Source organism: Anguilla rostrata, chromosome 4 (assembly GCF_018555375.3).
Source record: "Anguilla rostrata isolate EN2019 chromosome 4, ASM1855537v3, whole genome shotgun sequence".
Classification (NCBI taxonomy): domain Eukaryota; kingdom Metazoa; phylum Chordata; class Actinopteri; order Anguilliformes; family Anguillidae; genus Anguilla; species Anguilla rostrata.
Genome location: NC_057936.1, coordinates 26084330 through 26110188, shown reverse-complemented (window position 1 = coordinate 26110188; position 25859 = coordinate 26084330). Strand labels below are relative to the sequence as shown.

The following is a 25859-nucleotide window of genomic DNA, read 5'->3' as shown; positions in this document are numbered from 1 at the left end:
GCACCACAGTGTCGTCCTCCCCAATTTTAGATTTGTAATCAAACAATTCACATGTGGTTAAAGTGCAGATTCTCAGCTTTTATTAAGAGATATTTTTATACATTTTTGTTTCAGCATATAGAAATATTACAGCACTTTTTGTACGTATTCCCCCCATTTCACGGCACCGTAATGTTTGGGACTAATGGCTTCACAGGTGTTTATTAGTCAGGTGTGTTAAATAGCTTCCTTAGTACATGTTTATAGCTTTCCGTATCTAGTTTTCATTCTAGGCTTGTGATTGCCTTTGGATCCTGTTGGTATTTGGCAACATGCAGACAATAGTAGTAGTGCAGGTGAAAGTCAAGGAAGGATGAGATTGAGGAAATAAAATAGCTTTACCAAAATCAAATGTTTGGGACATCATTAAGAAGAAAGAAGGTAGGACCTAGTAAGACCTCTACAGTTGATGATCAAAGAATTCTCTTCATAATGAAAAAAAACCCCGTTCATCTGTCCCACAGATCAGAAACACCCTTCCAGAGGCATGTTAGATGTTTCGAAGACTATTTTTTGCCTACTGTCACTACATTTTTCAGTGTAGCCTCTGTAGTTCTTTTTGTGAAGAGAAGACTTCAAAAACAAAACTACAGTGGCTACACTGCAAAATGCAAACCACTAGTTAGCCATAAAAACAGGTTGGCCTGGTTCCTTTGCTAAGAAGTACTTACAAAAGGGCCTGCAGTGTCCTGAAAAAACGGTCTTGTGTGAGACCAAGTTTCAATTGTATCAGAGTAATGACCAGGGCAAACTGTGGAGGCTAAAATAAACTGTCCCGATCTAAAGCACCCCCTCTTCATCTGTGAAACGTGGTGGGGGTGTTATGGTTTTGGCACGTATGGCAGCCACATGTACTGGTTCACTTGACTCCTGTGATGATAACTGGTGACAGCAGCAGCAGCAGAATTAATTCTGAAGTATACAGATGCATTTTATCTGCTCAAGTTCAAGCAAATGCCTCCAAACTCATTGGTTGGCACTTCATTGTGCAGCAAGACAGTGATTCCAAACGTACTGATAAAGCAACAAAGGAGTTTTTCAAAACTAAAAAGGGGAAAATTCTTGACTGGCCAAACCATTCACCCAATATGAATCCAATTGAACATGCATTTTATCACCTGAAGAGAAAACTTAAGGCAACAAGACTCCAAAAACACCTAAAACAAGCAGGACCTGAAGATGGCTGCAGTACAGGCCTGGCAGAGCATCACCAGAGAAGCTACTCAGCACCTGGTGATGCCTATACAGTAGGTCACAGATTTAACACAATCATTGCATGCAAATGATATATGATAAAGATGACAAACATTTACATAACATGAATATTATGGTGCCTTGAAATGGGAGGGTGGGCAGGGCTATGTATAAAAAGTCCTGTAATTTCTATATGGTGAATAAAAGTTACTCTCAAATAAAGGGTGTACACTTTGACCACATGTGAATCGTCTTATTACAAGTTTAAAAATAAAACGTGTATTTTGTGGCACCAGCAAGCACACCAGTTACTTCACTGAAACTAAATTAAAAATATCTTCTTTTTTTTTTTTTTTAGCATGCAATTTAATTCTCTGACATCTAATTTATCCTCAACTGTCAGTCTTTTGTACAAAATACTTTTCAAATTTTTCAGTGTCCCTAAAGAAGACATTGTTTGGCATATATAATTATTATATATTGTCTGTCAACTGTTTTTGGGTATGGGATTGTATGACGGAAAAAATGGAAATGCATGTAAAATAACCTTTGTTGACCTCCTTCAGCTGTCAACAAAACAAATCTCTATCTCTTTATATGGAAAAACTTTATATTAGTGCTTTTTTTAACTTGGAGTACACCTGCTACTTGTTTATATAGTATTATGCTATATTGTATTTGGTACTGTGTGTTGAAAGCTCATGGCCAGGGCCCTCTGCAATATTTTAATTTCAGTAGAAACTGGATGAATTATGTCATGGTCCTGTTTTCCTGTCTGTGTTTCCCCTGTTGGGCCGCCAGATGGCGGCACTTCTGTTTTGTGTCCTGCTCCCCCCCTGTTAATTGTATGATTGTTTCATTGTCTCGTTATCCCATCATTGTTCCCACCTGTGTCTTATCCCCTCCTTCTGGTTTGATTGTTTTTTGAGTTCACCTGTGTCTTGTTACCCCTTGTCTATTTAAGTTCTCTGTTCCCTTGACTCGGGTGCTGGTTCCTTGTGTTTGTTCCCGACTAGCGTTTGTTGAGACCCATTGTACCTGCCTGCGTTTTTTACCTGTTTGTGTTTTGTTCCTGACTTGTGTTTGTTTCCTACCTGTGTTTGCTTCCGACTTGTGCTTGTTCCTGACCCGTATGTATTTTCTGGTGTTTCTTTTATGTGTTTGCCTGTGTGTTCCACCTGCCTGTACCCTGCCTGCCTGCCTGTGTTCTGTTCTGTGTTTTGTTCTTAAGAATGTTTTGAGTTTGTTGTTTTGCCCTTTGTGGCCTTGCCTGTTCCATGTTTGTGTTTGCCTTTTTTTGTGTGAGTAAAATCTTTGTTAATTTTCCCTTTTTGAGTTTCGTGTTTTTTTCCCCCCACTCTGCGCCTGGGTCCCAGCACCCGTACTGTCACAGAATTAAGGATAAAAAAATAAAACGGCAATCATCTGAACAAAATATAGAAAAGTGAATTGGCTTCATTTTATAGTCAATAGAACAATATTTTTATTATGACAGAAGGGTAAAGTCCAAAGGATAACGAAATGGACAAGATAGACTAAGGAGTGGGACCCGACACCTCATCCTCTTCCCTCACCACAGGAAGCTGGTTGGAAGTGTGGGCCTGTATATCTCCAGACACCGTGTGTAGGGCAACAATATCCACCATGGCTGGCAGTGCTGCTAGAAGGACCAAAGCAGGAGGAAGAAGTACATGAGACAGAATGCAAAAAAGACAGGAGAATCATTCTTGTTTCATTGTCAAATGCTTTGTGCATTATATATGAAAAGCACTGTAATAAATACAGTCATTATTTAATTAGTTTTATGAGTAAGAATGTAGCTAGATAAGTAAAATTACCTAGCTGGCTGATTAGCTGACCAAGCACGTTAGCTAGTTAGGTACGGAATAGTTTCAGACACTTGAATGCATATCTTAGTACTATATTTTACATTATAAGCAAAGTTTCACATGTTCTGAGAGAACACCAAAATTCAAATGAAGAATCTGCAGCTCCGTTAATTTACTTTAGTTTATTTGCAAACAGTACACAAAATGAAATGTTAATTAGGAATATCATCTATAATTATGCCCCAAGTGAGTTTCATTCAATCCTGGGAAGTGAGTAGTTAGTCTATATACAGACAGACCTACAAAGACGCACAGATACACAGACATACACTTGAAGACGTAAGAAAATGTTTCTGACCAGGTATCCACTATTTAAATTCAAATCATTTCCTTAGTGAGCAGAAATGCATAATTTTTTACTTGTGTTTCTAGTCTATGTCCTCAGGACAGGGAACCAGTCCATTATGGCCCTATAATTACATACACCATTGATTGTTACACATACTAGGACTCCCCAGTTTTTAAACTTAATATTTTATTTTGTGTGTCAACCCATTTAAATTCATGCAAAACAATCCTGTCTTGCCATTGTAAATTACAGACAGTACCTCACCTCCTGGCACGTCAGTGAGCTCGTTGAGAGGGGGCACTGATTCCAGGGTATTGGCAAATTTTTTTGCTGCTTGTCTCTGTGCGTGACGTGCCTCAATCTCTTTTTTGGTTCTGGGAATTCGGCACTTGAAGATGCAACACAGTGTTATTACTGAATGGAAGCAGAAAAAAAGCAAGAGAAAAGTTAATCACTTCAATCAGCAAGAAATTAAAAAAAAAAAAAACAATTTAAACAGGACTTGGTTGTTTTTAACATATTTGTTGAAGGGGCTGCAGGGTGGTTCATTTGGTGAGGGAACCACACTGGTGCATGGATGAGCTCCACATCTACATCAAATATGCACAGTGCCAGTGCTCACTGGCTAGTAGGTAGGTTGACATGCAATTGCCGATTGTTTTGGCAACGGTACATGAAGGGTTCAGTTGGTTAGTGGTTTGCGTTTCATTGCTCTCAAGTGACCCCTGCTGGTTGATCAGCTGGCCATGGACCACATGTAAAAGCCACACATGAGATGTGTTCCTCCAACTCCAAACTGAAATATCACATTTACCTAAGTATTCAGACCCTTTACTCAGTACTTTGTTGAGGCACCTTTGACAGCAATTACAGCTTCCAGTCTTCTTGGGTATGACGCTACAAGCTTGGCACAACTGTATTTGGGGTATTTCTTCCATTCTTCTGTGCAAATCCTGCAAATTTGCAAAAATTTCTAAAAAGCTGTATTGGCTTTGTCATTATGAGGTATTGTGTGTAAACTGATTATAATAAAAATGAATTTAATCAATTTTATGATAAGGCTGTAACGTAACAAAATGTATAAAAAGTGAAGGGGTCTCAATACTTTCCAAAGGCACTGTATGTTGCCTCCTTCAATATCCAAAATTGCCAATATACTGTACAGAGCCCCACTATAAGAGTATGAATTTGGCTCATTGAGAGTAATTTCCTGTTCTTTGAGGCTATTGTCAAATGCAAACATTTCACTTAAAAACTTTTTTTGTGATTAATAATATTATATAATCTTCCCCATTTTTTTCCTCCAAACAACTTAATCTTGAATTTCCATAGGTAATTGCTTGGTCTTCATGCCAGCATGACTCACCCAATCTGCCGTTTTAGTTGTGAGCCCTCATAAAGTTGGTGGTATTTATACTGCAATCAAGCAATTGAATACTGGTGGGTTCTAAATAAGCATAGGCATACTGAGTATGATCTCTCAAGAAAATATAATATACCTGGCCCAATTTAGGCTGTCTATACAAATACATATGGGGTGAATACTTAGTCATAAAATCATTTTCAGGTTCTTATTTTGAATATAGTTCAGAAGACATCACAATACTTCATTTCATTTTAAAATGTATTGTATGTACCTAACACAGGCATGTAAAGCTGAAAAAATTGATAACTTACTGACTGCCAAAACAAAGACTGAAAAAACGCCAATGACTTGCCATAAGCGCAGCCCCCAAAAAACAACAGTTTCTGATGTAACTGGGTCTGGCTTCTTCCGCGGTGAGCTTGTTGTAAAGAACTGAAAAATAAAAAAGCAACAGCATTACTCCAAAATAGGAGACTTTATTGATCAACTGTATATAACAATGCTGCTAAATAATAATAATAATAATAATAATAATAGTAACTTTATTTGTATAGCACTTTTCATACAATGGTTTGCAGCCCAAAGTGTTTCACAAAATGAAAACACAAAAACAAAGAAATACAGAAATGGAAAAATAAAATTAGAGACAACAACTAAATAACAGGCAGTGTACATAAAATAGGAGAATGGAAGGTAAAAAAAAAAATTATTATTATTAATAATAATAATAATAATAATAATAATAATAATAATAATCTGTTTAAAAAAATTGTCAGTGTTCTTGCAGCTGTATTCTGAATTCTGACTTTTTTGAAAGACCAGCAAAAAGAGCACTGCAGAAATCAAGTCTGCTTGTAAAGAAAAAAAAAAGTCTTACTCTCAAAATATTTCTTAAATAAAAAAATACTGAATTAATCTGTGAATTAAAGCTCAGATCTTTACTTTTGGTTTACATTTTAGTCCAAGAGGACCTGGTTTATTTGCAAGTTTTTCCCACTGAGCATTTGGAGCTATAAGAAGAACTTTTTGGACACAGCGTGATGTCTGATAGACAGTTAACCAATGTTGTCATTATCTGGCCCTACAGACATATATAACTGTGTTTCATCGGCACAGGAATAGAATTTTACACTATGTTTCTCAATGATTTTGCCTAAGGGGAACAAACATAGAATAAAGAGCAGAACTTCACATGTAACCTCAGACTTCTTGGAAACATGGTCACTTTAGCCGCGTTTCCACCAAAATTACCCGGAACTTTTAGTCCCAGGAACTACTTTTCAAGGAACTAAAAGGTTCCTTCAGCCCATGGTTGTCTGCGTTTCCACCGCGGTCTAAAGTCCCGCGAAGATTAGGCAAATTAGCCCACTGACGTATGAAAAAGCGACGTTGTCGTCAGTCCATCTGTCCTATGATTTCTTCTGTAACCCCATACTACCACCAAAGTAGCCTACATTATTTTCTAATAACCGGGACAGCCCGGAGGGGTTTATTCCACTTATATACAACGGGCTACCAACAATGACTGTATGGTTACTTTTGTATTTATTGATTTTTATCGATTTAATCACCTGGAATTGAAATATTCTTCTGCAGCCGTTTGGGCATATTTTACCATTGTCAAGCAAAAATGTCGTTGGTAGTTGAACTTGGACCGTTGTTATGCAACAAATAGTATATAACAGGCCAATAGTCAGATTGTAACTGTTTTATATATCCTCTCAAACACATTCATTATGTTTTTATGCGAACATTCGCTTTCATGTCTTGACATCCGAAGCGACAGAATGCATTCACATTTCCAATATAACTGACAACAACAGCAGAAAACATGCACACGTTGTAAACAATTTGCTGTTTGATTACATTCTCATCATCAATTCCATAGGCTAATCGCAAAATGACAAGAATAGAACGAAAACTCGGACTTGCGTGAAAATTTAAATTAGTAGTGGTACAGCCACCGTTTGCTTTCCTTCGAAGTTACTGCTAGCCGAGCCGCGAAGTGTGCCCTCCAGATGCGAACCATGCACCATAAATTAGTCCATATTCTTCCTGGTCTTTTCGTGGAATTGAAGAATGGCAGTAAAATGGAGTAAAATTACAGCAGTCTGAAAAAGCTAAAGGGACGATTACTAGAATTAACCTGTAATTTTACCCTGACAAAAAGTGCGGAAGGTGATTTCCAGTTTGCTTTTACTGTATCACCAATGTGAAGTATGCAGAACTACCGCATACCTCACATAACTGTATCAAACGTTTTGAGTCAATTACAACGGGCTAACAAAGAAAACCCGGAAGAAAATATTCAGCAACCGAATTAATCCGTTTGAATGTTTTGGTAGCCTACGTAATATGCTGTCCCAGCACGAATGCTTAGCATTTTATAAAACGAATACTAAAGCAAGAAAAGAACAGAAGAGCACACGTTATAATTCCAAGACGTTGGAAGGCTATAACCAAAAGTAGGCTACTGCGCCGCATAACATACAAGTTTGATTTGAAGTTATTATGAAAATAAATTGGTTTGCGCCTGCATATTTTTAAACATGGCGCCTGAAAATAAACACAAAAAAAATGCTGCGAGTACTCGGCCAATCAGAAATGTTCAGCGCTGCAAGCTCCACCCAAAAGGTTCCTGTACTTTCGGAAAGTACTACCCCCCGAGCAGGAACTTTTTGGGGGGTAAAATAAAGCCCCCGGGACTAAATTTAGACCCTAGTTCCTGCGGTGGAAACGCACTGAGTTCCTCAAAAGGTTCCTAGTTCCGGGGTAAAGTTCCTGCGGTGGAAACGCGGCTTTAGACTGGCATAAAGTTACGACAGGGGTCTTATGACAAGAAAAACATGAAAAAGTTCAAGGGGAGTGAATACTTTCTGAAAGAATTGTATTAAAAGGTGGAATAATGTAAAAAAATATATAATAATATAAAAAAAAGCTGAATGTTTTATGTCAGATTTTAAAACATTTCTACAATGTAAAACAGTCAGGATCTCACACACTGCAACCATTTTGTCTCCACATCTGCTGATTTCATATGCATGATGTGAACTGTGGGTTGATACAGACTAATACTTAATTTCTGGTAGGAATATAACAAACTAATCACAGCTATAATTATGCTGATAAGACAACAATAGTACAGGACTGTTTGCCATGTGCAGTGAACTTGTGTGGGTATGAATTATTCGACAGGAAAAAGGCTTTTTACTGTTGTAGCTAAAAAAATGACCATCACAATGCACAATGCACAATCAATAGAGACCAATTTGACAATCCATCTGAGATCCATTTGCAAGCCATGGTGATTTGATTATTAAAGCAGAAAATGTTTTGCTTCAATTGAATTTGTATAATACAATATTGCCTGAAACCTAATCCAGTATATTTCCTCTCAACCAAACTCATTTTTCCAGAGACATTTGTTACTCTGCTTTTCACCCTTTGGTATTGTTATAAGATATGACAAAGATTACACAATGTAAAATTTTAAACTTATGCTAGGCCATAGGCATAAACCTCCAATCTCATTGCTAACTCAGACTGTGTAGGCATTGACACACACCACATTTGCAATAGAGAACTGTTTAAATAATTATGTTCTCACCAGCACCTTGATATAATTTGGAGTATTAATAAATATTTTTGCATTGACAAAAGGATTTTTTTAAACAATTTTTTTGCTAAATAAGAAAAAAGTAGCTAAAAACAAGCTAATGTTTTCTAACTTTTCTATTTTCTAATTTTTTTGCAGTGCAAGGTTTAAAAGTATGCTTCTTTTCACAGCAGAGCGCTTTCTGCAGAGTGGCAGTGAGGAAAGAAAGACAGGAAAAAGTTAAAACCTTTTGCTAATGTTTTGGTTTATTACTTTCACCAACCAAGGGTGAAGAGAAAAGTTTTTTTCATACTGAATCAGTGCATATTCTCTCAACATAAAAACACTGATGAAATCCGCATTTTTTGAATTTCCCTTTGAGCAGCTATTCTCTTCAATAAATTTTGTCTTTAATAGATTTTAACATTTTCCATGTTTGGCCTATTATCATTGGGCTTTTCTTTAAACTTTCCAAGTTTAGTTTCAATGACCAAAAACTTGGTATGGCCTCTGAGGCCGATAATAAATACTTAACATGCTTTTTCACTGTGCATCCTCTTTCAAGGCTGATTTGTCCCAATTTGTTCAGTGTAAAACATACAGTATACCTTTAATGTTATTTGAAAGTTTAATACAGCCTCACAGGCAGATAACCAGTCAAATATTGCCTTGCAGGCTGATGCTTTTTGAATTTAGGCCATGTATATAACAATAACCAGCCTGGAAGCGGTTGATCACTATAGACCACTAATCAACCTATAATCTGCATGTATTATTTGATGCTCTAGACATTACTGAATTGAATTTAACTAAGCTAGAGATGGTAGCTAGCCAGACAGTTAACTAGCTAGCTTGCTGACGGTTTTGTGCATCAAAAGACAGACAGCCAAAAAATAATTGCTGACCAATAAATAAGTGATTCACAGACATGCAAAACAGATTTTAAAGCAGTATTGCCTTTGTAGTGTTGTTACAATGAGCTAGCTGGCTAGTGGTTTAAAAGATTTAAAAGATGAATTATCTTTGCAGTGGTGTTAGCCTGATAGTTGGCTAGTTGACTGGGTGACTGAACTCAGTTCACTTGCTGAATTTGTGGAAGAGCCTGGTGGCATGCAGCTGCCTGAAGGGCGGTGGATGGGGAAGCCTTTCAGGCTGCCTCATCAGAGTTTACCATCAGGGCAAAAGACTACGAGGCCAGGACACCCTCAAAAGGGATTTTCACCTCAGTGGAACTTCACTGGTAAAATAAAATATAACTAAAATGAAAAACAGATTTGACACGATGTGATGACCTTTCTACATATTTTTGTTCTCAAAGTCCCAGAAGAACTCCTGCCAACCCTAGATCCAATGCCTCCTGTCCATGAGCTGGACTTCCATAATATTGGTGTACATAATCAATTTGATCTCTTGTTGAATATCGGAGATATGAGTCTTGTAGATTTGTTCCTTTTTCTTCAATTTCTTTTTATTACTATCATTAAATTTTACAATACATAATTTTTTTATATGATATTTATAAATTTGTGTGATTAGGATTGGGGGGATAGGAGTGGATAGAGTGCAGTTAAACTAGTCCCACAGTCCTGTACCAATTGTCCATGAAATACAAATACAATAAACAAAGGTTGGGAAAAAAACTGAGAGTTGAAAAAACAGAGAGTTGATCTGATTTAGTTTTCATAGGGAATATTGAATCCTAAAATTAGTATCTAATATAATGTGTCATAAATGAGTCAGTTGTGCTAGGTAAATGGTGGGAACAAAAAACAAATCTGGCCCTCCAGAATTCCTCAGTTGGCTGAGGGGAAATGCCAAACTACGTATAGCAATAACTGCAATGCATAGTTTTATTTTATATTAATTAGTAGCTTCATACAATGTCAACTATATAATGTACAACTACATGCCTCCCTTTTAGCATTTTGTATGCGGAGTATCTACATTTTTCGGACACAGAAATACACCTATTTTTTAGGAATACTCTGCTATATATTATTTTTAAAAGCCAGGACTACATATTTTTAAATTATAAATCCGAATTAAATTTTCTGTTCAATGAAGCATTGTTTCTGAAGAATTGTCTTGAACTTGCATAACAATAAATTCAATCGGTTTTCATCATTGAAGAGGATAAATTGTTCTTATTAGACACATGCAAACATTAATGATACCCCAAAACCATTACTGCTACTGAATTAAGGGAAATTACTTTGATTTTGCGTTGATAGTCCGTTGATTTTATATTCCTTATGTTAGCAGAGCTATGCACTAACATGTACACTAAGCACCAAACATGTTGTAAAACGTCCCGCAATGACTCGCCACATCAAGCAGCCCTGCTAACATTTTGTATGTTGTAACCCAGAGAGATGGCTGTACCACTTAAAAAAAACTGGGTAAAGGAGCGCTCCATTGCAGCTTTAAATTTGTTGTACACCCTATAACACATAGTTCCTGTGGAGATAGCCATGCGGTTTCCTTACCTCAGGATCCAGAACCTGAGGGATGACGGTAGACATGTAGAAGGACAGCAGCATAGTCACAAAGCTCAGCAGTGGCAAGCGTAAGAAAGGGGGCTGATCCCACGCCATCTTTATGTCTCCCTTCTATAGCTGACCGTCTCTCTCCTGCTGGCTCACAGGGAGGACCACAATAGCCAAAGCTGCTGATTGATAGCCAGGGGACCGCTGCAGCAGTCTTGCATTTGTCACAATCCTCTTCTGCTCCTTTCTGAGAGGAGGCTTTGTTCCAGTTGTTCTCTCCCTGTCTGGAGCTGGCCCATTGGTTAGAGGCTACTAATTAACTAATACATCTGATGTCACTTGCAGCCCTCTTTTCCATGAGCATTGATAGGCTACCTCAGTGAGCAGCAAAGAAAATGCAGCTGTGAACAATGGTTTGGAGAGATTTCCACTGATTTAACTGTATTTGTCTTATTAAATTAGGGGAAACTAAATTCAAGAAACCGCGATCCCTGAAATTATTTTAAATCACTGAAGGTGAAATATTTTAAAACAATTATAAACAGGTTTTATGTTGTTTCTTACCATACAAGTGAATGGGTATCATCAATGCATAAAACACTCTTTTATTTTACTAATTTTCGCTAACCTGACAAATATTTCTCTTCTCCAGTGATCCAGTGAAAATGAAAGTTAACCATTCGGTTATTTGGTAATACCAGAGCACTTGACTTACAATTGTGATTCCATTCCATTTTTATTCTTAAAAAAGTGTCTGAGCCATCTTTTTCACTAAAAATGTATTTGAAACAGTTATTTTCTTGACCACAAGTGGTAGTAACATGATGTGACCATCAGTAAATAGAAATAAAGTATACAAGTCAAAAAAATTATTTTCATGGATATTTTAATTTTAAGTTGGAAAACACTGGACAAAGACATTTTACAAAGAAAGAAGTTGAAGCTAACTATAAAATTTCCAGCAGTAAGATGCATTAGACAGCTCAATTATGTAGGAATGTACTTATACATATAGGAAGGTGTAACGATTATTACTTGTTTAACACAAATATAAATAATTTCTTCATTTTGTGTACAAATATAGTGTGTGTGTGTGTGTGTATATATATATATATATATATGTATACACACAGTATATACACACACACACACACACACACACACTACACTATCTTGCCTGTGGACACCTGATATCCAATATCTCATCTAAAAACATGGACATTAATGTTTGTCCACTTTGGTGCTATAACAGCTATAACAACCTCTACTCTTCCGGGAAGGCTTGGTGCTAGATATTGGAGCATTTCTGCAGGGATTTGCTTTCATTCAGCCAAAAGAGCATTACTTGAGGTCGGGCCCTGATTGATGGGGAGCACAAAAGGAAAAACCCCTCAAACATACATTTACAGTGCGTAAGTAAGTATTTGGACAGTGACACAATTTTTGTTGTTTTTGCTCTATACTCCAGCACATTGGATTTGAAATGAAACAATGAATATGGGGGTAAAGTTAAAGTCAGTGTTAATTTGTGGGCATTTACATCCATATTGAATAAATCATTTAGGAGACTTCAGGTGGTCATGGACTACAAAGGATTTGTAGTGAAATACAACCAAGTGCAACCAAGGTTGTGTTTGAGGTGAGTTTCCCCCTCATCACTGTGAAGTAGTTGCAGGCCAGTGAGAAAACACAATATAAACACAAGGAATTTTCAGTAAGTACTAAGTACAACAACTTTATTTAAGATTATGTTAATTTGTAATATGTTAATTTGTCACCTGAAATAAGAAGTCTATGTGTAAAAAGGGTTGTATATGGATGTGAATACCCTTAAATTAAAGCTGACATTTTGCAGTTTAAACTTATATTAATTCAAATCCAACACGCTGGAGTACAGAGCCAAAACAACAAAAACTGTGCACCGTCCAAATACTTATGGACGTTACTGTATGTGTGTGGGTGTGTGTGCATATGTGTATATGTGCTTGTGCATACTGTTTATCTATGTTCAAGTGTGACTGAAATGTTGATTTGAGTCACACTTGAATGCAACAACACAAAGAGGTTTTAAAAAAATTGTTGATTTGACAAAATCAATGTTAATTCCTCTGTTGACTCATTGATTGATCCACAAAGCATGCTGGGAATATTCCAACTTTTCCTTTGCACTGTCCTTCGAGCCACTGTTCATTAACTGAAAGAAAGATGAGTTTTGAAAGGTAATGTATTATCATGTTTCAAGACAAGAATTTTCAGCCTAAGTATGCGCATGCATTTTTGTTGTTTTCTTCCCAACTGTCTGGGTCTGTTCTCAGTTTTAAAAGTGAAAGGAATACAATTTAATGGAACTGACATCATCACTTAACCTAAATACAAAAGCAATAACTCACTTTATTTGCTAGTAATGCCAAATTTTAGTTTAACACATATTTTTCACAGTTTATTTAAAGAGTTGAATAGACAATTTCAAGTCACTTACGCTTCCTGAGAAAATTTGTATGTGTTATATTTCATAATGGAAAATGGCCAAACAGTGACGACTCAATCCCTTGTGGTGGCAAGGTTTTTCAAGGTATTGGCACTGTTCTAGTCCTGTTCAGAACTATGCACCCTTTTATTCAGAACATGTTTCGAAGAAGTAGACCTCATTGGGAATGACTGATAGTATGTCCACTGAAATAATGGCCCCAACCAAATAGGTCCATTTTTATTGATATAGCAACGTTTACATCGCAATTTAGTTATATACAAGGCTATTGGACATATGCTTCATGAGACAAATAATTTCATTATTTAAATTATTTTTTATTTTTTATTTATTATTATTTAGTATTTAAGTACGATTAAAAAAAATGAAAAAACAACTGAAAACACTGAAAATTCGATCCTTTATGAGGAGCATGTTTTTAAAGTATCAACAAAATTCAGGTTTTGTCTTGTTTGAAATGATGTTTCTTTTAATTCAGCATGTTTCAAGCATGGAATTATGGTGACTTCAACGGACCCACCAAAATGGTTCAATTTGATTGGCTTGCCATTCAGACATATTTTGACATGGCAATATTTGCTTTGCAGTTCAGTTAAAGACTGGTACCTGCCAATTTTCATAATTGGACTTATAGTTCATGAGACCATTTCTTTCGTGCCCTTTAAATGAAAATTGTGAAAAATCAGACAAAGTGTGTTTTTCTCAGTGCATGAGGAGGAGCATCAAGCTGTACTGTTTCGTGTATCTAGATTGAACAGTTCAAACATTATAACCTTTCAAATTGGTTCTATTCCTAGGTCGATGCATAACTGGCAGTGGTGTTTCCCAGAGTTCAGATAGCAGGGTTCTTTGTCTCATTGCTCTCCAGTGACCTCCACTGGTCAGTTGGGTTCCTGTGAGCTGCACATTAAGGGTTGATTGCAGCATGCCTTCCATCTTTAGTATGCAGCTGCATATTCAAGACAGGTTTCCAAAGTACATACTAACACGAGGTCAGCTGTGTATTAAATTTAGGAAGGTCTGGTGTGCGGTTTGCATAATTGTTATTTTATATCGCTTGTCATGCCACGTATTAAGAATCTGGTGGGCGTAGGAATAGACCACTACACCTTTAGCACAGAAGGTCTAAATGATCATTTTAACTGCTCATTTTAAAAATAGATTAAATTATTATGAAATCAGCAGTGACTCTATATTTACCCAATCATTTTGTGTAAGTATAAAACTGAGATGGGAAATTAATTGTTATTAATGAGCCACCCTCAGTCATTGTAGGGAGCAAGACAGTGGGGTTTCTGTTTTAAAAAGGGAGCTTCTGTCCTAAGAGGGGTGTGTTAACATCACCGTCTAAAGGAGGTAGCTCTAGTGCAGGGCATTGCTGGAAGGTAAATTTTAAATATTGTTTTTTTTCTTATTACTGTTTGATTGTAAATTACCCTCTATTGTATATATACTTGTTTACATCTTTTTGGGGCTTTTGAATGCGGCAGAGCCATTTTCAGAGCCCATCAAGGCCATATATGACAGTCATTCCACTGGTTTTCATCATGTGTTCTAGATTCTTCCAAGACGAACAAGGCAACTGTAAGCTGACACCGTCACTCTCATCATTCAACGATTGTCTTTATGAAATAGATACATTTTATCAGATCAGAGATTTTGTGAGCTCGGGCCATTCATAGTTATCAATACACCCATAATGTTGTCAAGATTTTCATGTAGTTTAAGCCCTTACCTTTTGACAGCACTGTGATGACATCACCCTGGCAGAATTCTAAGTCCTCTGGCTGTGTGGCCTCATATGTGTGACGGGCCACAAAGAAAGGCCTGTTTTCTTTGTCCTGGAAGCAAATAAGGCACAGTGCTGATCACACCAATAGCTGCATCTCGCACTACCTCACACCTACTGCTTGCTCGTTTTCACACTTCCTTATGTTCCTCATTTTGTACATCATTTTTATATCTCTGGAATATACAGGGAGCACCATAATTGTTTTCTTGATTTGGCTCTGCACTCCGCAGTTTTAGATTTGTAATCAAAAATTTCACATGTAGGTATAGTGACAAAATTAATTAAATAACCAAAATGAAATAAATGAATAAATAAATAAGCAATGAAATACATTGACAATGAAATAGATAATGAAATAAATAAATAATCAAAGAAAAAAAAGATATTAATCATTTTATGACTCATTTATTTCACAACATTTTTATTTCCCAAGGACACTTTGCACGTTGGCTTCTTTCTTAATTTCCGCCTGTATTCATTTAAATACATATTTATTGCAAAACGACTCAGTCTTTCAGTCAACATGGAAGGGGCGGGGTCAGATATGATAATAGGAAACAATGCATAAGTAGGCCACGCTCCCATGGTGGGGGGAAACAATCCATTGCGCTCCATATAACTAGTTAGTATTAGCAGTCAGTGGTTTACCAAGATTACTTTTTTTTAAATGCCAAAAAGTTATTGTATGGTGGGCTGTACAAACAACAACGCCGTTATGTCCTCCTGGGCAAAAAGACCGAGCTAGTGAGAACAAAAAAGGGGCACATTGGTACAAAAGTTAAATTAATGTGAAGTGGTGCAGAATTTCTGGTCAGTTATTGTGAAATACATTGATAAGACACTGGATATGAACCTGATTGAGAGTCCAGTGCTATGCATATTGAGTATTCTACCAGTGGAAGATAACTTTTCCCCATAAGACTATTCTTAGTGAAGCTAGCCTTGATCATACTGGATCATACTGAGAAAGTCAAGTGAGATTCCATTTTAAGGAATGCAGGGATGAGATGGCTAAGATAGCTTCTTATGAGCAACTTCTCTCTACTTTTCTGAATACATGTAGTTAATATCTGAGAATGTTAGGTAAAAATGATCACCATGGTGATTTATAGTCACCTGATCAATTTCATATTTCTTATGCATTATAGCCTTTGTCGCAGGTGTTACAATCTGTCAAGATTTTTTCTCTACAATTGTGGTTGAAATGTTTGACTATTATTATAATAACTATTAGTTTTATTGAGTGACAATGGGCCTCATTCAGAAAACTGTTCTTAAATTATTCATTCATTTGTTCTGAAAAATGTTCCTACGAAAAACCAATATGGGATTTATGACATACATGCAGAACTTTGTTTTTGTGCATATCCCAGGTGTATGAGATGAATGCTGTTTGTAAATTTTATGCACAATCCTGTTCATGTGCTTAGCATAAGGAAACAGCCATAAACATGTACAGATAAGAAAAAAATGATGAGTGCCGAAATGTTCATGGAAACGTTCTTACGAACAGTTTATGATCAAATGTGAATGTTTTATGAATGAGGCCCATTGAGTGCAGATATTTTTAATTTAAAGCCTGAAAGCACTCACGTACTTACCTTGACATCACACCACAACGTCAGACGCCCATTCTGTGCACTCCTCCAGATATTATCCATCTCCAGCTCATCTACATTTACTCTATGGCTGGCAGTTTTCTTATAGCTGGAAGGGTTTTTAAAAACATAAACATACATATATAAATATACATGATCTTATGACCCTGTTAGTGATTATATGAATGTAGAATTTATTCATAATTATCATTTCCATGATCTAGTGCACCAAACCTCAGGATTATTGTGTCCAATGGCAGATTCAGTTTCTTGCTGATTCTATCGAGAACAGTGCTGTATGAAAGTCCCATTGCTGTGTGAATTGCTACAGTGTATCCAAACTGCACTTTCAGAATACACATTTGGCTTTCTATCATGTCATCCTTGATGAGAAGACAGAGACAAGAAGTGAATGATAGCAATCAACCAAATCTGTTGTTAGACCATACTCACAGAACATTCTGGAATGAAAATTCATTGGACAGATTATGGCAACTTTTAAAATGTATTTCTGTGCCAAATTAAATTCTGACTTCTGGTATAATGCACATTTTGCATTACATACCTCATCTGAGGTCTTCACTGCATTTGCTTTCGGAGAGGGTTCCAAAGCTGTGTGAACATACATCCATCCATCAGATGATGACAATATGTTGTCAAGTTATGGGCCAGTGTTACGTTAAAATGTTATAATAAATAGTATTATGAGATGATACATTATGTCACGTTACACGTGTAAATATATTTGCAATGCGAGTTAGTAACTGCATGATAAAATAATTAATGTGGCTGACATCTGATGTGAAAAATGAATTCCAAAAAGATTAAATGTAACAAAAATACACACACCTTCAAAAACATGAATAGACAACAGGTGTTTTTTTATGCTGCCTGCCTAGTCCTTGGAAAAAGAGAAAAATCCTACTTGCTCAAAAACTGAAAGCAAATCTGTTGCGAACTTGTCATGCAAAGGGTCGGGGGCATCTAATATATTGTTTCTTGTAAAATCATGTGTAGATGACAGTATTGTGAATTCACTGTAAAGTGTTACCTGCTCTATTTCCAGGCCTGCTTGGTGGCTTTCCCCGTGGTGGGGCTGGGATGTCATTGTTTGGAGCCTCCTGCTATAACACAATCAAAAAATAATATTGTTAACACGACACTGAACAACTGAAACACTCTGTACCAGATGGAATAAAGAATGTTTAAAATCAGTTACCAGTTCTTGCTTGGATGATAATGTTATTTCAACTGGCTCCAAGAAATTATAAGGCACAAGACCTGTCTGGACATAAACATGGGAGAGGTAAAATTGCAGCAAGTTCCATTTTTTAACATTTTTTAACAAATTTTTTTTCTTCTAATTTAACAATATTTCTTCTATTCATTTACAATCACCTCGCAAGTGAATATGGGTTGCACAGAATTAGATGGACTGAAATAACTGAAATAGATCAAATGAAAAATGAAGATTGCTCACCTTCCCATTGAAGATGACAGAGGCCCAGTTATCTGCCCCCTTTTGCAGTACAAACACAATGTTTCCAGGCAACACTGTCAACTCTTCAGCTGTCTCAGCGATAAACTCATATAGTACACTGTGTGGCTCACCCTCCAGTGCCCTGAAGTGTGAAAAGAGACATTTATATTCAATTACATTGGGAAACTGTGCTTCCATATAAGACTTTATTAATAGGCTGTTGGGTACCCGGAGAAACATTGTTAGACTTTGTGGAAGTCAATGGTAGCCCATTAACCTTTAATTGACAAGTTCCACTAAATGTTCGCTTGAGCTACCAAAATCTATGCCAGGGGTCTAAGGGGCAACCACTGATTTTCATAAAATGTGGCCACTTGGGGGCACTATACCAGACAAAAAGCTTCAAACAGCAGCATCGATGATCAGTATTTATGGAGATTACTCTGCCACTTGTGAAGTTCACTATTGCTGCTGTTGCTTTTTTTTTACTATTATTTTTACACAGATACCCTGCCTTCTAAATTGTGCCAGCATCTCCCTTAATTCCATTAATATGAGATTAAGAGATTAGTCTCAATATTATTGACAAATGTGCGTATCATTAGCCATAAATAAGAGAATAGTCACAAATGTGTTTCACTATCCACAAACAGTTCTCAACTTGTCTTGTAAATTGTCATTTAAATAAATGTGCACTGATTCCTATAAACGGATACATATTTACAAACCAACTGAAAGTGGAATCTCTTCTACAGTGAATAAAAGCACTTTAATTATGTAGAACGTTCATGATTTGGGATCCTAAATGTAACATTAGTTGGCTTCTGCTGTGGTCTGAAGACACATCTCTTCAGACTGTACCTGGACTAACTATCACTACTCTGCCGAGCACTCCCAATTTAGGATCACTTCAATTTCTTTCCGTAGCACTTTCACGTTACACTTGCATCTCCATCCAGCAGTCATACTGCACTTGTTATTGTATTGTTATCTTGATGTTGTAGCATGTCGTCATGCCACCTATTTTGACCTACCAAAACTTTCTGACCTAGTCTATGCTTACTGTGTGAACTGGGCTTAATGTGTTCATGGCTATGGATAACTGTTACATAATGAGTATTGTACCTTATCGGACCTATATTTTGTAGTTGTTCCAATAACCTTCAGTATGCACTTATTGCATTTCGCTTTGGATAAAAGCGACTGTCAAAGAAATGTAATGTAATGTAATATTAGCTAATATTAGCTAGTTAGGTTAGTTAGCTTCATTCAAGATACCCCAGTATAGCAGTGAAACCACACCTGAGTTATTTACGCAATATTACATATTAAAGCTAGCTAGAGCTGTGGTTTCACTATCTTTACTAGACCAGGGTAACGTGAATGGGGCAACTACAAACTTAGGAAATGTTAGCTACCAAACGTTGCATTTCAAACTGCAAATGATGTAACTGACCTAGGTAATGTTGATCTACATTCTACATTACATTTCATAACTCAAATCATGCACATTATCCATAAAGGGACTATATAAGAAGAAAAGGGCCAACTATTTGTGTGTAGATCAGTAACTATTGTGTATGGATTGGGGTGCACAAACAGTGAGAGAAAAGTCTAAAAAAAATAAAAAATACAATAAAAAAACTTACATCACTGAATGGACGCGTGTCACTTATTTCGCAAATACATATTGAAAACGTTTACAGTTCAGAATCTTATCGCAAAAATAAAAAATAAAAAATACACAGAAATTGGAAACATATTTTTGGTTTTCATAAACAAAGTATGAGGTATTTGTGCAAAAAGGAAAACATGTATTTACAAATTTGTATGCATTTGTACAAATTTACAAGATGCAAACTGAAAGATATCTGTTTGTGAATAATAAAACACATTTGTGACTTGTGTATATTTATGGATCATGATACACACATACACTTCCCGATAATTTTGAGACTAATCTCTCTCCATACACCAACATTGAGAATCCCTAGCCTAACTATAACTGACTGATCTTCAGTAGGATGAGACTGGTACCTTTGACTGACTTTCTGTTGCATTCCTTAGCCTACCTGACTGAAGACCACAAGGGGGTATAGGTTGTGTCACTCTAGATAAGAGCATCTGCTAAATGCCTGTAATGTAATGTAATATATTGATAGACATGTAATTCACAATTTGGCCATTCTCATCCATAGGAAGCTTCAAAGTGTTCGGCCAGCATAGCCTGACAGAACTGGGGGGTTACCATATGAAGCGTGAATCTGTGTGCCTGCATGTGTGTGTGTGTTTGTGTTTGTGTGTCGGGGGGGGGGGTGTCCATGTCCTTGCCCCCTCCTCTTTGTCACCAGTTAAAATATGCTTTTCGTCAGTTTTTAGGCAACTTGGAAAGAAGAAGTTTGGTAACATTTGTAAGTGGGCATCTGAGTCCTGCATCTAGGTCTGGTGTTTTACATTTCAGCTCTGGGTCTTTTGGAATATTCTGCTGTCTTTTGGCTTCTGAATTTTGGATTACTTTGGGGCAAAAGCTGTGGTTTGGTTTCTTTGTTCATTCATTTCTTGTGTGACTGTCCATGTCTGAAATTTTAGAGAGAAAGGGTGGACCTCATGTTTATTTATCTTTATATACCACAAAACAAATTTCATTAAGGTAAATAATACACAGAAAACAACTTTTTTTTTTACCTCAGTACTTCAGGAATTTTCTGTTTGGTAGGAACTTCTTCTTCCACCTGTTTATAATCAACAGCTTTTAATAATAGCTGAGAATCTGCACTTTAACCACACGTGAATTGTTTGATTGCAAATCTGAAATGGTGGCGTAGAGAGCCAAAAATAATAATAATAATGTTTGACCCAAACAATAAGCAGCACACTGTATTTGTACAGTATACAAATCAGGGTAGCAAACACAAGAAAATTTTAAATAGCAGGATAAGCTTACCTGGGGTTGTAGGGGAGCAAACCCAGAGAAGTCATCCTCAGGAATGATAGAGGCAACCACCTGCAGAAAAATGAAAAAAAACATTACAATGCTTGCATAGCATGTTTGTTTCACATGAAAAGATGAGTTGTTTTTGGGCCCCAGGCTGGTGCATTAAGTTTAAATTCCTGTGCACAATGAACGAAAGCACCGGTAGGACCAGATTGAATGTCGGCCATCTGTGTACTAATTTTGACAGGGTGCACAGGCTGATGCATAATTCAACTATCAGATCACACCTGATCTGATAGTACTAAAATAAAGCTGTTTCAGAGATTTACATTCATTGTTTTAACAAGTGTTTTTGGTAGTTTTTCAGTTCTTGGGTAAAGGAAACATGTTAAGCCAAACTTGACTTGATCTTGTCTGTACACCATGTGATCAGTGGTCATCTCCAGCACTGCACCAAAACAGCTAATTATTTGTGACTTTTTAGGTTCATACAATACGTACTTTCTTGTTAACAAAATCACTTAATTCTTCAGACTATACACTTCACATATAGTGAATGCTGAGGTTGGTGTAAATTGAAGTTACATTATGCTACTGTACAGGATAGCAGCAAACCTTAGCCTTGCCCAGGTAGTCCTTCTTCTCCAGTTCAGCCACATAGTTCTTATTAGGCCTAAACAATACCCCTGCCCGGATTTCAACTGGCTCAAACAGCTTCTGCTTCTAAGAAAAGAAGAAAGAGGTGATGAACTATGTTGCCTACACATATAAATACATAGACAATAAGCTTAATCATGTTTGGGACAGAGTCATACTTTTTCTCTGTATACCAAAATTTTAGATTTTTAATTTTAAAAATCCATACATATGGTTATAGTGCAGATTATGTTTTTATTTAAGGGTACTTTCATACACACTGGGTTCACAATGTAGAAATGACAGCACTTTTTTATACACAGCCCCCATTTCAGGGCACCATACATTTTGTGACATATTAATATCATGTAAATAATTCATGTTGAGTAATTTGTCACGTATCCTTTGCATGCAATGACTGCTTGAAGCCTGTGACCCATAAGCATCACTAAGAGTTTATAAAATTGAGGTGACTAGCCCTATAGCTGAAGATGGTTGTTGTACAGGCCTGGCAGAACATCACCCGAGAAGATACTCAGCATCTGGTGTGTGTATATATATGCAATAATGCATTTAACAAAACAGAAAATAACTAAAGAATATTCCCTATGACACAGAAAATTCCAATTTTCCAATTTTTCACCTTTCATTGAATTTATGAGCAGGATTTAATTTAAAGGGCAGCATTGCTACTTACCAGGACAGACTCAAGAGCTTTGTCGATGTGGCCATGTTTTGACTCAGTTTTGAGGCTGAGTGCACTTAGCAGACTCTCCTGGGCTTTCTCCCACTTTCCCAGTTGGGCTTGGGCCAGGGCTATATTGTGCAAGACCTATAAGTAAAGGACATGAAGTTTTGTTTCTATGGTAATTATGACAGAGAAACTGATTTCTTTTCACATCCATTTTCATGTATCATAGTCTTAGGGTAGGATTCATCAGTCATGGTATTATTTACAATTATAATTTACACAATTATTAAAAATAATAATTTACAAATGTATAACATTTAGCCTAATGTTTGAAATATTTGAGAAATATATGAAACATTTGGTTAAAAAATTTAATTAAATGTTTAAAACATTTAGCTAAGCGTATGAAACATCCAGCTGAATATTGAACAAAATGTGTAGAACATTTAGTAAAATGTATGATGTATACACTATATGTTCAAAACATTTACATAAATATTTTTCTAAACATATGGAACATGTAGCTGAGTGTTTTGTACATTTAGCCAAGTGTTTCATACATCTAGCTAAATGTTTTATATATTTAGCTAATGGTTTATACAGTTTTACATTAAATGTGAGAAAAATTGAAATTTTGGTTAAATGATGAAAAAAATACACAGTAAAATAATATCATTAATGTCACATTTTTCTCTCCATAAACTGGTGGCCCTAATTACAAGGAGTACTTACTGTAATTCCAACTCAGTAATTTTACTTAGTTTTGTAAGTCAGCTATAACAGCCTTTCACATTTTACTTGGACCGAAATTTAAGTAATTATTGCATCGTCAGCCCCATTGCATCGTCTGAAAAATAATTTAAGAGCAATTGGCCTATTTATTTTTTTTACATTACAAGCATTTTAGCAGACGCTCTGGTCCAGAGCGACTTACACAAATTTTACATAGCATTTACATTGCATCCGTTTATACAGCTGGACATATACTGAAGCAATGCAAGTTAAGTACATTGCTCAAGCGTACAATGACAGTGTTCTGCCTGGGAATCGAACCTGTGACCTTTAGTTTACAAGACCAGTTCATTACCCATTATACTACACTGCCACCCTAGTAATCACATATTTTTCATATGTGATTACTTTCAGTCATCATCAGCACTATCATCATGCAAAGACTACTAATAACATTTTAATAACTGTAGGCTATTAGCAGCCATATCAAAATGACAATGTGGTCAAAATAATATGGTCGAATCTGAAACACATATGCCAGCTTCATTACTAATTTATTAGTCACGATTCATCACCATGAACAATGGACACAAGAAAGTTATGGCAGGTGACATTATTATTAGTAATATTAATAGTAGTAATATCAAAATAACAATGTAATCAATACACTAATTACAGTGGATTCATGTAATCCTAGGTCAAGTTTTATTACTCTACGTATTCTGATACATCGGTTCTGTGCGCAGTAAGCTAACATTAAATTAATACACCTACATATAACTGCATTATGATAACTGCTGGTTCCAGGTCAATGAGCCTGCTTTGCTTTAACATTAGCATTTTATTTAATGCATCATTACCTCACAGGCATACAGCTTGTACCTCAGACCGAGAGGTTTGTAGTCAATTAGCTGGTTTCCTCGCAACTCTGTGAAGGTCTTCTGGAAATCACCTAAAGATTCCTCAAACCTGAATGTACAGAGACACACATAAGAAACCCATTCTAAGAAAAAGGGTCTGTTAGGATGAAACATATCATATTATATCTGACTTATTGTGTATAGTTAAAATATTGTTTGCATTGGATCATTTACATTTCTTATGGTTTTTAAGCTTAACATACCAGATTTAGAGTTTAAACTAAAATACTAAATTAATTTTAATTCAGGCTCACTTCAGTTTTTTGTAAAATGTTATTCCTCTCTGAAAGAAGGCAACAGCCAAGTGCTCGTCTTTGCAAATGCTGTTGTCAAAAGCCTAAAAGAAAAAAACAAACTTCCTTAAGCACAGTGAAAAGCCATTTTCACACATTTAACTTCCCTTTTTAGTATGACTTGCACTTCACGTGCGCTAGTGATCGAAGACTTGAGCACAACTGAAACACAATTAAATGTTTGTGAGATTGTTAGTTGTTAAAGCTCTCAGACAAAACTTATAGTTCTAAAATTACGCTCATAAAAATGAAAAACACGATTTACTGAAAAAGAAAAAAAACCAATATGCATTACAATACCTTTTCAGCATCATCCAGTTCTTTGTTGATTAGGCGAATGCAACCAATGTTGAAATAAATTTTTGAATTCATTTCCTCGATATCCAGAAGTACCCTAAGGGCAGTTGCCCAGTCCCTCGTATCAGCAAAAGCCACCCCTTCATCCCACTGTCGGATGGTGTTCACAAAAGACATAGTCTCAGATTAACAATGTTAATAGGTCCTCAGTACTGGCAGCACTCTGTTCAGTCTATGAGTAGAAAAGCAGACAGATGGTTGCTTATATCAATCACTTCCTCCTCAACCACAACAGGAAGTTTGTCAGGTTACCGTGTGTGTGTGTGTGTGTGTGTCAGGTCTTATTTCTTCCCCAATTAAACGGTTTTGTCCTCCCAGGACTCTTTACTTGATTTACCCTCAGTGTAGATACAGTATCAATAAATCTAACCAACAGCAAAAGACATGCAAAGCACAGTGAGTGAAAGTAAAAACATTATCTTTCTTGAGGTTACCAGCCCAAAAATGTTAGGGCTAAAAGGGGATCTTAACCCCTTAGCGTGCATGACAAATCTGCCGAATCCTTGCCCATTTACTGGGTACCTCATTTAAAGCTTTATAACTCAACATGTGAAAATCACAGAGACTTGAATGAAGCAGGACATTTTTACCATTTATAATACTAACACTAACTTAGATTAGTTTATATTCATAATTTAGAAGAAAGTGCCACAAATGCAATTGTCTTGGAAAAAAAGCAAAAATGAATTTTCTCTTTTTTTAGTTTGCAATGAAATACTGAGAGATCCCATATATAAAACAGGTTAAACTATACATGTCCTGGATCAAAAACTCCTTGACCACAAGTGCGCAAAATCTAAGAGTGGATGTGCAGAACTACTAAAGATCTATGAAGCAAAAAGTAAGCAGTGTACCCAGGGTTTCCAAACCAAAATGTCTAAATTATTGATTGCTGTAAATCACATGCCAGATTTGGCATGTGCGCAAAGGGGTTAAGCAATTAACATTCTATCATGCTCTGTGGCATGTATAAAAATTCTGAGCAGGCCCAATTTATCTTGATTTTGGATCAACATGGCAAGATCTAAGTGACTTTGAAATAGGCTTCATTATTGGGGCATGGATGTCAGGAGCTTCAG

At 36.3% G+C, this 25859-nt stretch overlaps 2 protein-coding genes across 4 annotated transcripts; both read right to left on the bottom strand.

Annotated features, from left to right (window-relative positions):
• Positions 1 to 2691: 2691 nt before the first annotated feature.
• LOC135253040 (transmembrane inner ear expressed protein-like) lies at positions 2692 to 11236 on the bottom strand. 2 transcript variants are annotated; one of them, XM_064331818.1, is made up of 4 exons: positions 10859 to 11236; positions 5089 to 5209; positions 3676 to 3825; positions 2692 to 2890 (listed from the first exon to the last, which is right to left on the bottom strand). In XM_064331818.1, the coding sequence occupies exons 1-4, from the start codon at positions 10964 to 10966 to the stop codon at positions 2769 to 2771; spliced, it is 501 nt and encodes a 166-aa protein (XP_064187888.1). In that variant the 5' UTR covers positions 10967 to 11236; the 3' UTR covers positions 2692 to 2768. The 2 variants fall into 2 exon arrangements, with proteins under 2 accessions (XP_064187888.1, XP_064187886.1); XM_064331816.1 differs by having other exon boundaries at positions 2692 to 2893; positions 10859 to 11230.
• A 1180-nt stretch (positions 11237 to 12416) lies between these two features.
• ncf2 (neutrophil cytosolic factor 2) lies at positions 12417 to 25008 on the bottom strand. 2 transcript variants are annotated; one of them, XM_064331811.1, is made up of 15 exons: positions 24724 to 25008; positions 24385 to 24467; positions 24071 to 24179; positions 22485 to 22619; positions 21767 to 21874; positions 21161 to 21220; positions 20902 to 20948; positions 18217 to 18358; positions 17956 to 18021; positions 17788 to 17857; positions 17302 to 17348; positions 16971 to 17119; positions 16740 to 16845; positions 15082 to 15187; positions 12417 to 13052 (listed from the first exon to the last, which is right to left on the bottom strand). In XM_064331811.1, the coding sequence occupies exons 1-15, from the start codon at positions 24895 to 24897 to the stop codon at positions 12958 to 12960; spliced, it is 1497 nt and encodes a 498-aa protein (XP_064187881.1). In that variant the 5' UTR covers positions 24898 to 25008; the 3' UTR covers positions 12417 to 12957. The 2 variants fall into 2 exon arrangements, with proteins under 2 accessions (XP_064187881.1, XP_064187880.1); XM_064331810.1 differs by having other exon boundaries at positions 17788 to 17860; positions 24724 to 25007.
• Positions 25009 to 25859: the final 851 nt, after the last annotated feature.

Coding starts and splice junctions, on each gene's coding strand:
- LOC135253040 (XM_064331816.1), bottom strand. CDS start 10,966: ATGGCGTGGGATCAGCCCCCTTTCTTACGCTTGCCACTGCTGAGCTTT. Junction 3,826..5,088: donor AGTCTTTGTTTTGGCAGTCA/GTAAGTTATCAA, acceptor GCTTCCATTCAG/TAATAACACTGTGTTGCATC. Junction 2,894..3,675: donor GCTCACTGACGTGCCAGGAG/GTGAGGTACTGT, acceptor TGGTCCTTCTAG/CAGCACTGCCAGCCATGGTG.
- ncf2 (XM_064331810.1), bottom strand. CDS start 24,897: ATGTCTTTTGTGAACACCATCCGACAGTGGGATGAAGGGGTGGCTTTT. Junction 24,180..24,384: donor ACATTTTACAAAAAACTGAA/GTGAGCCTGAAT, acceptor CTGTACATTCAG/GTTTGAGGAATCTTTAGGTG. Junction 16,846..16,970: donor TTGGACACAATAATCCTGAG/GTTTGGTGCACT, acceptor AAACCCTTCCAG/CTATAAGAAAACTGCCAGCC.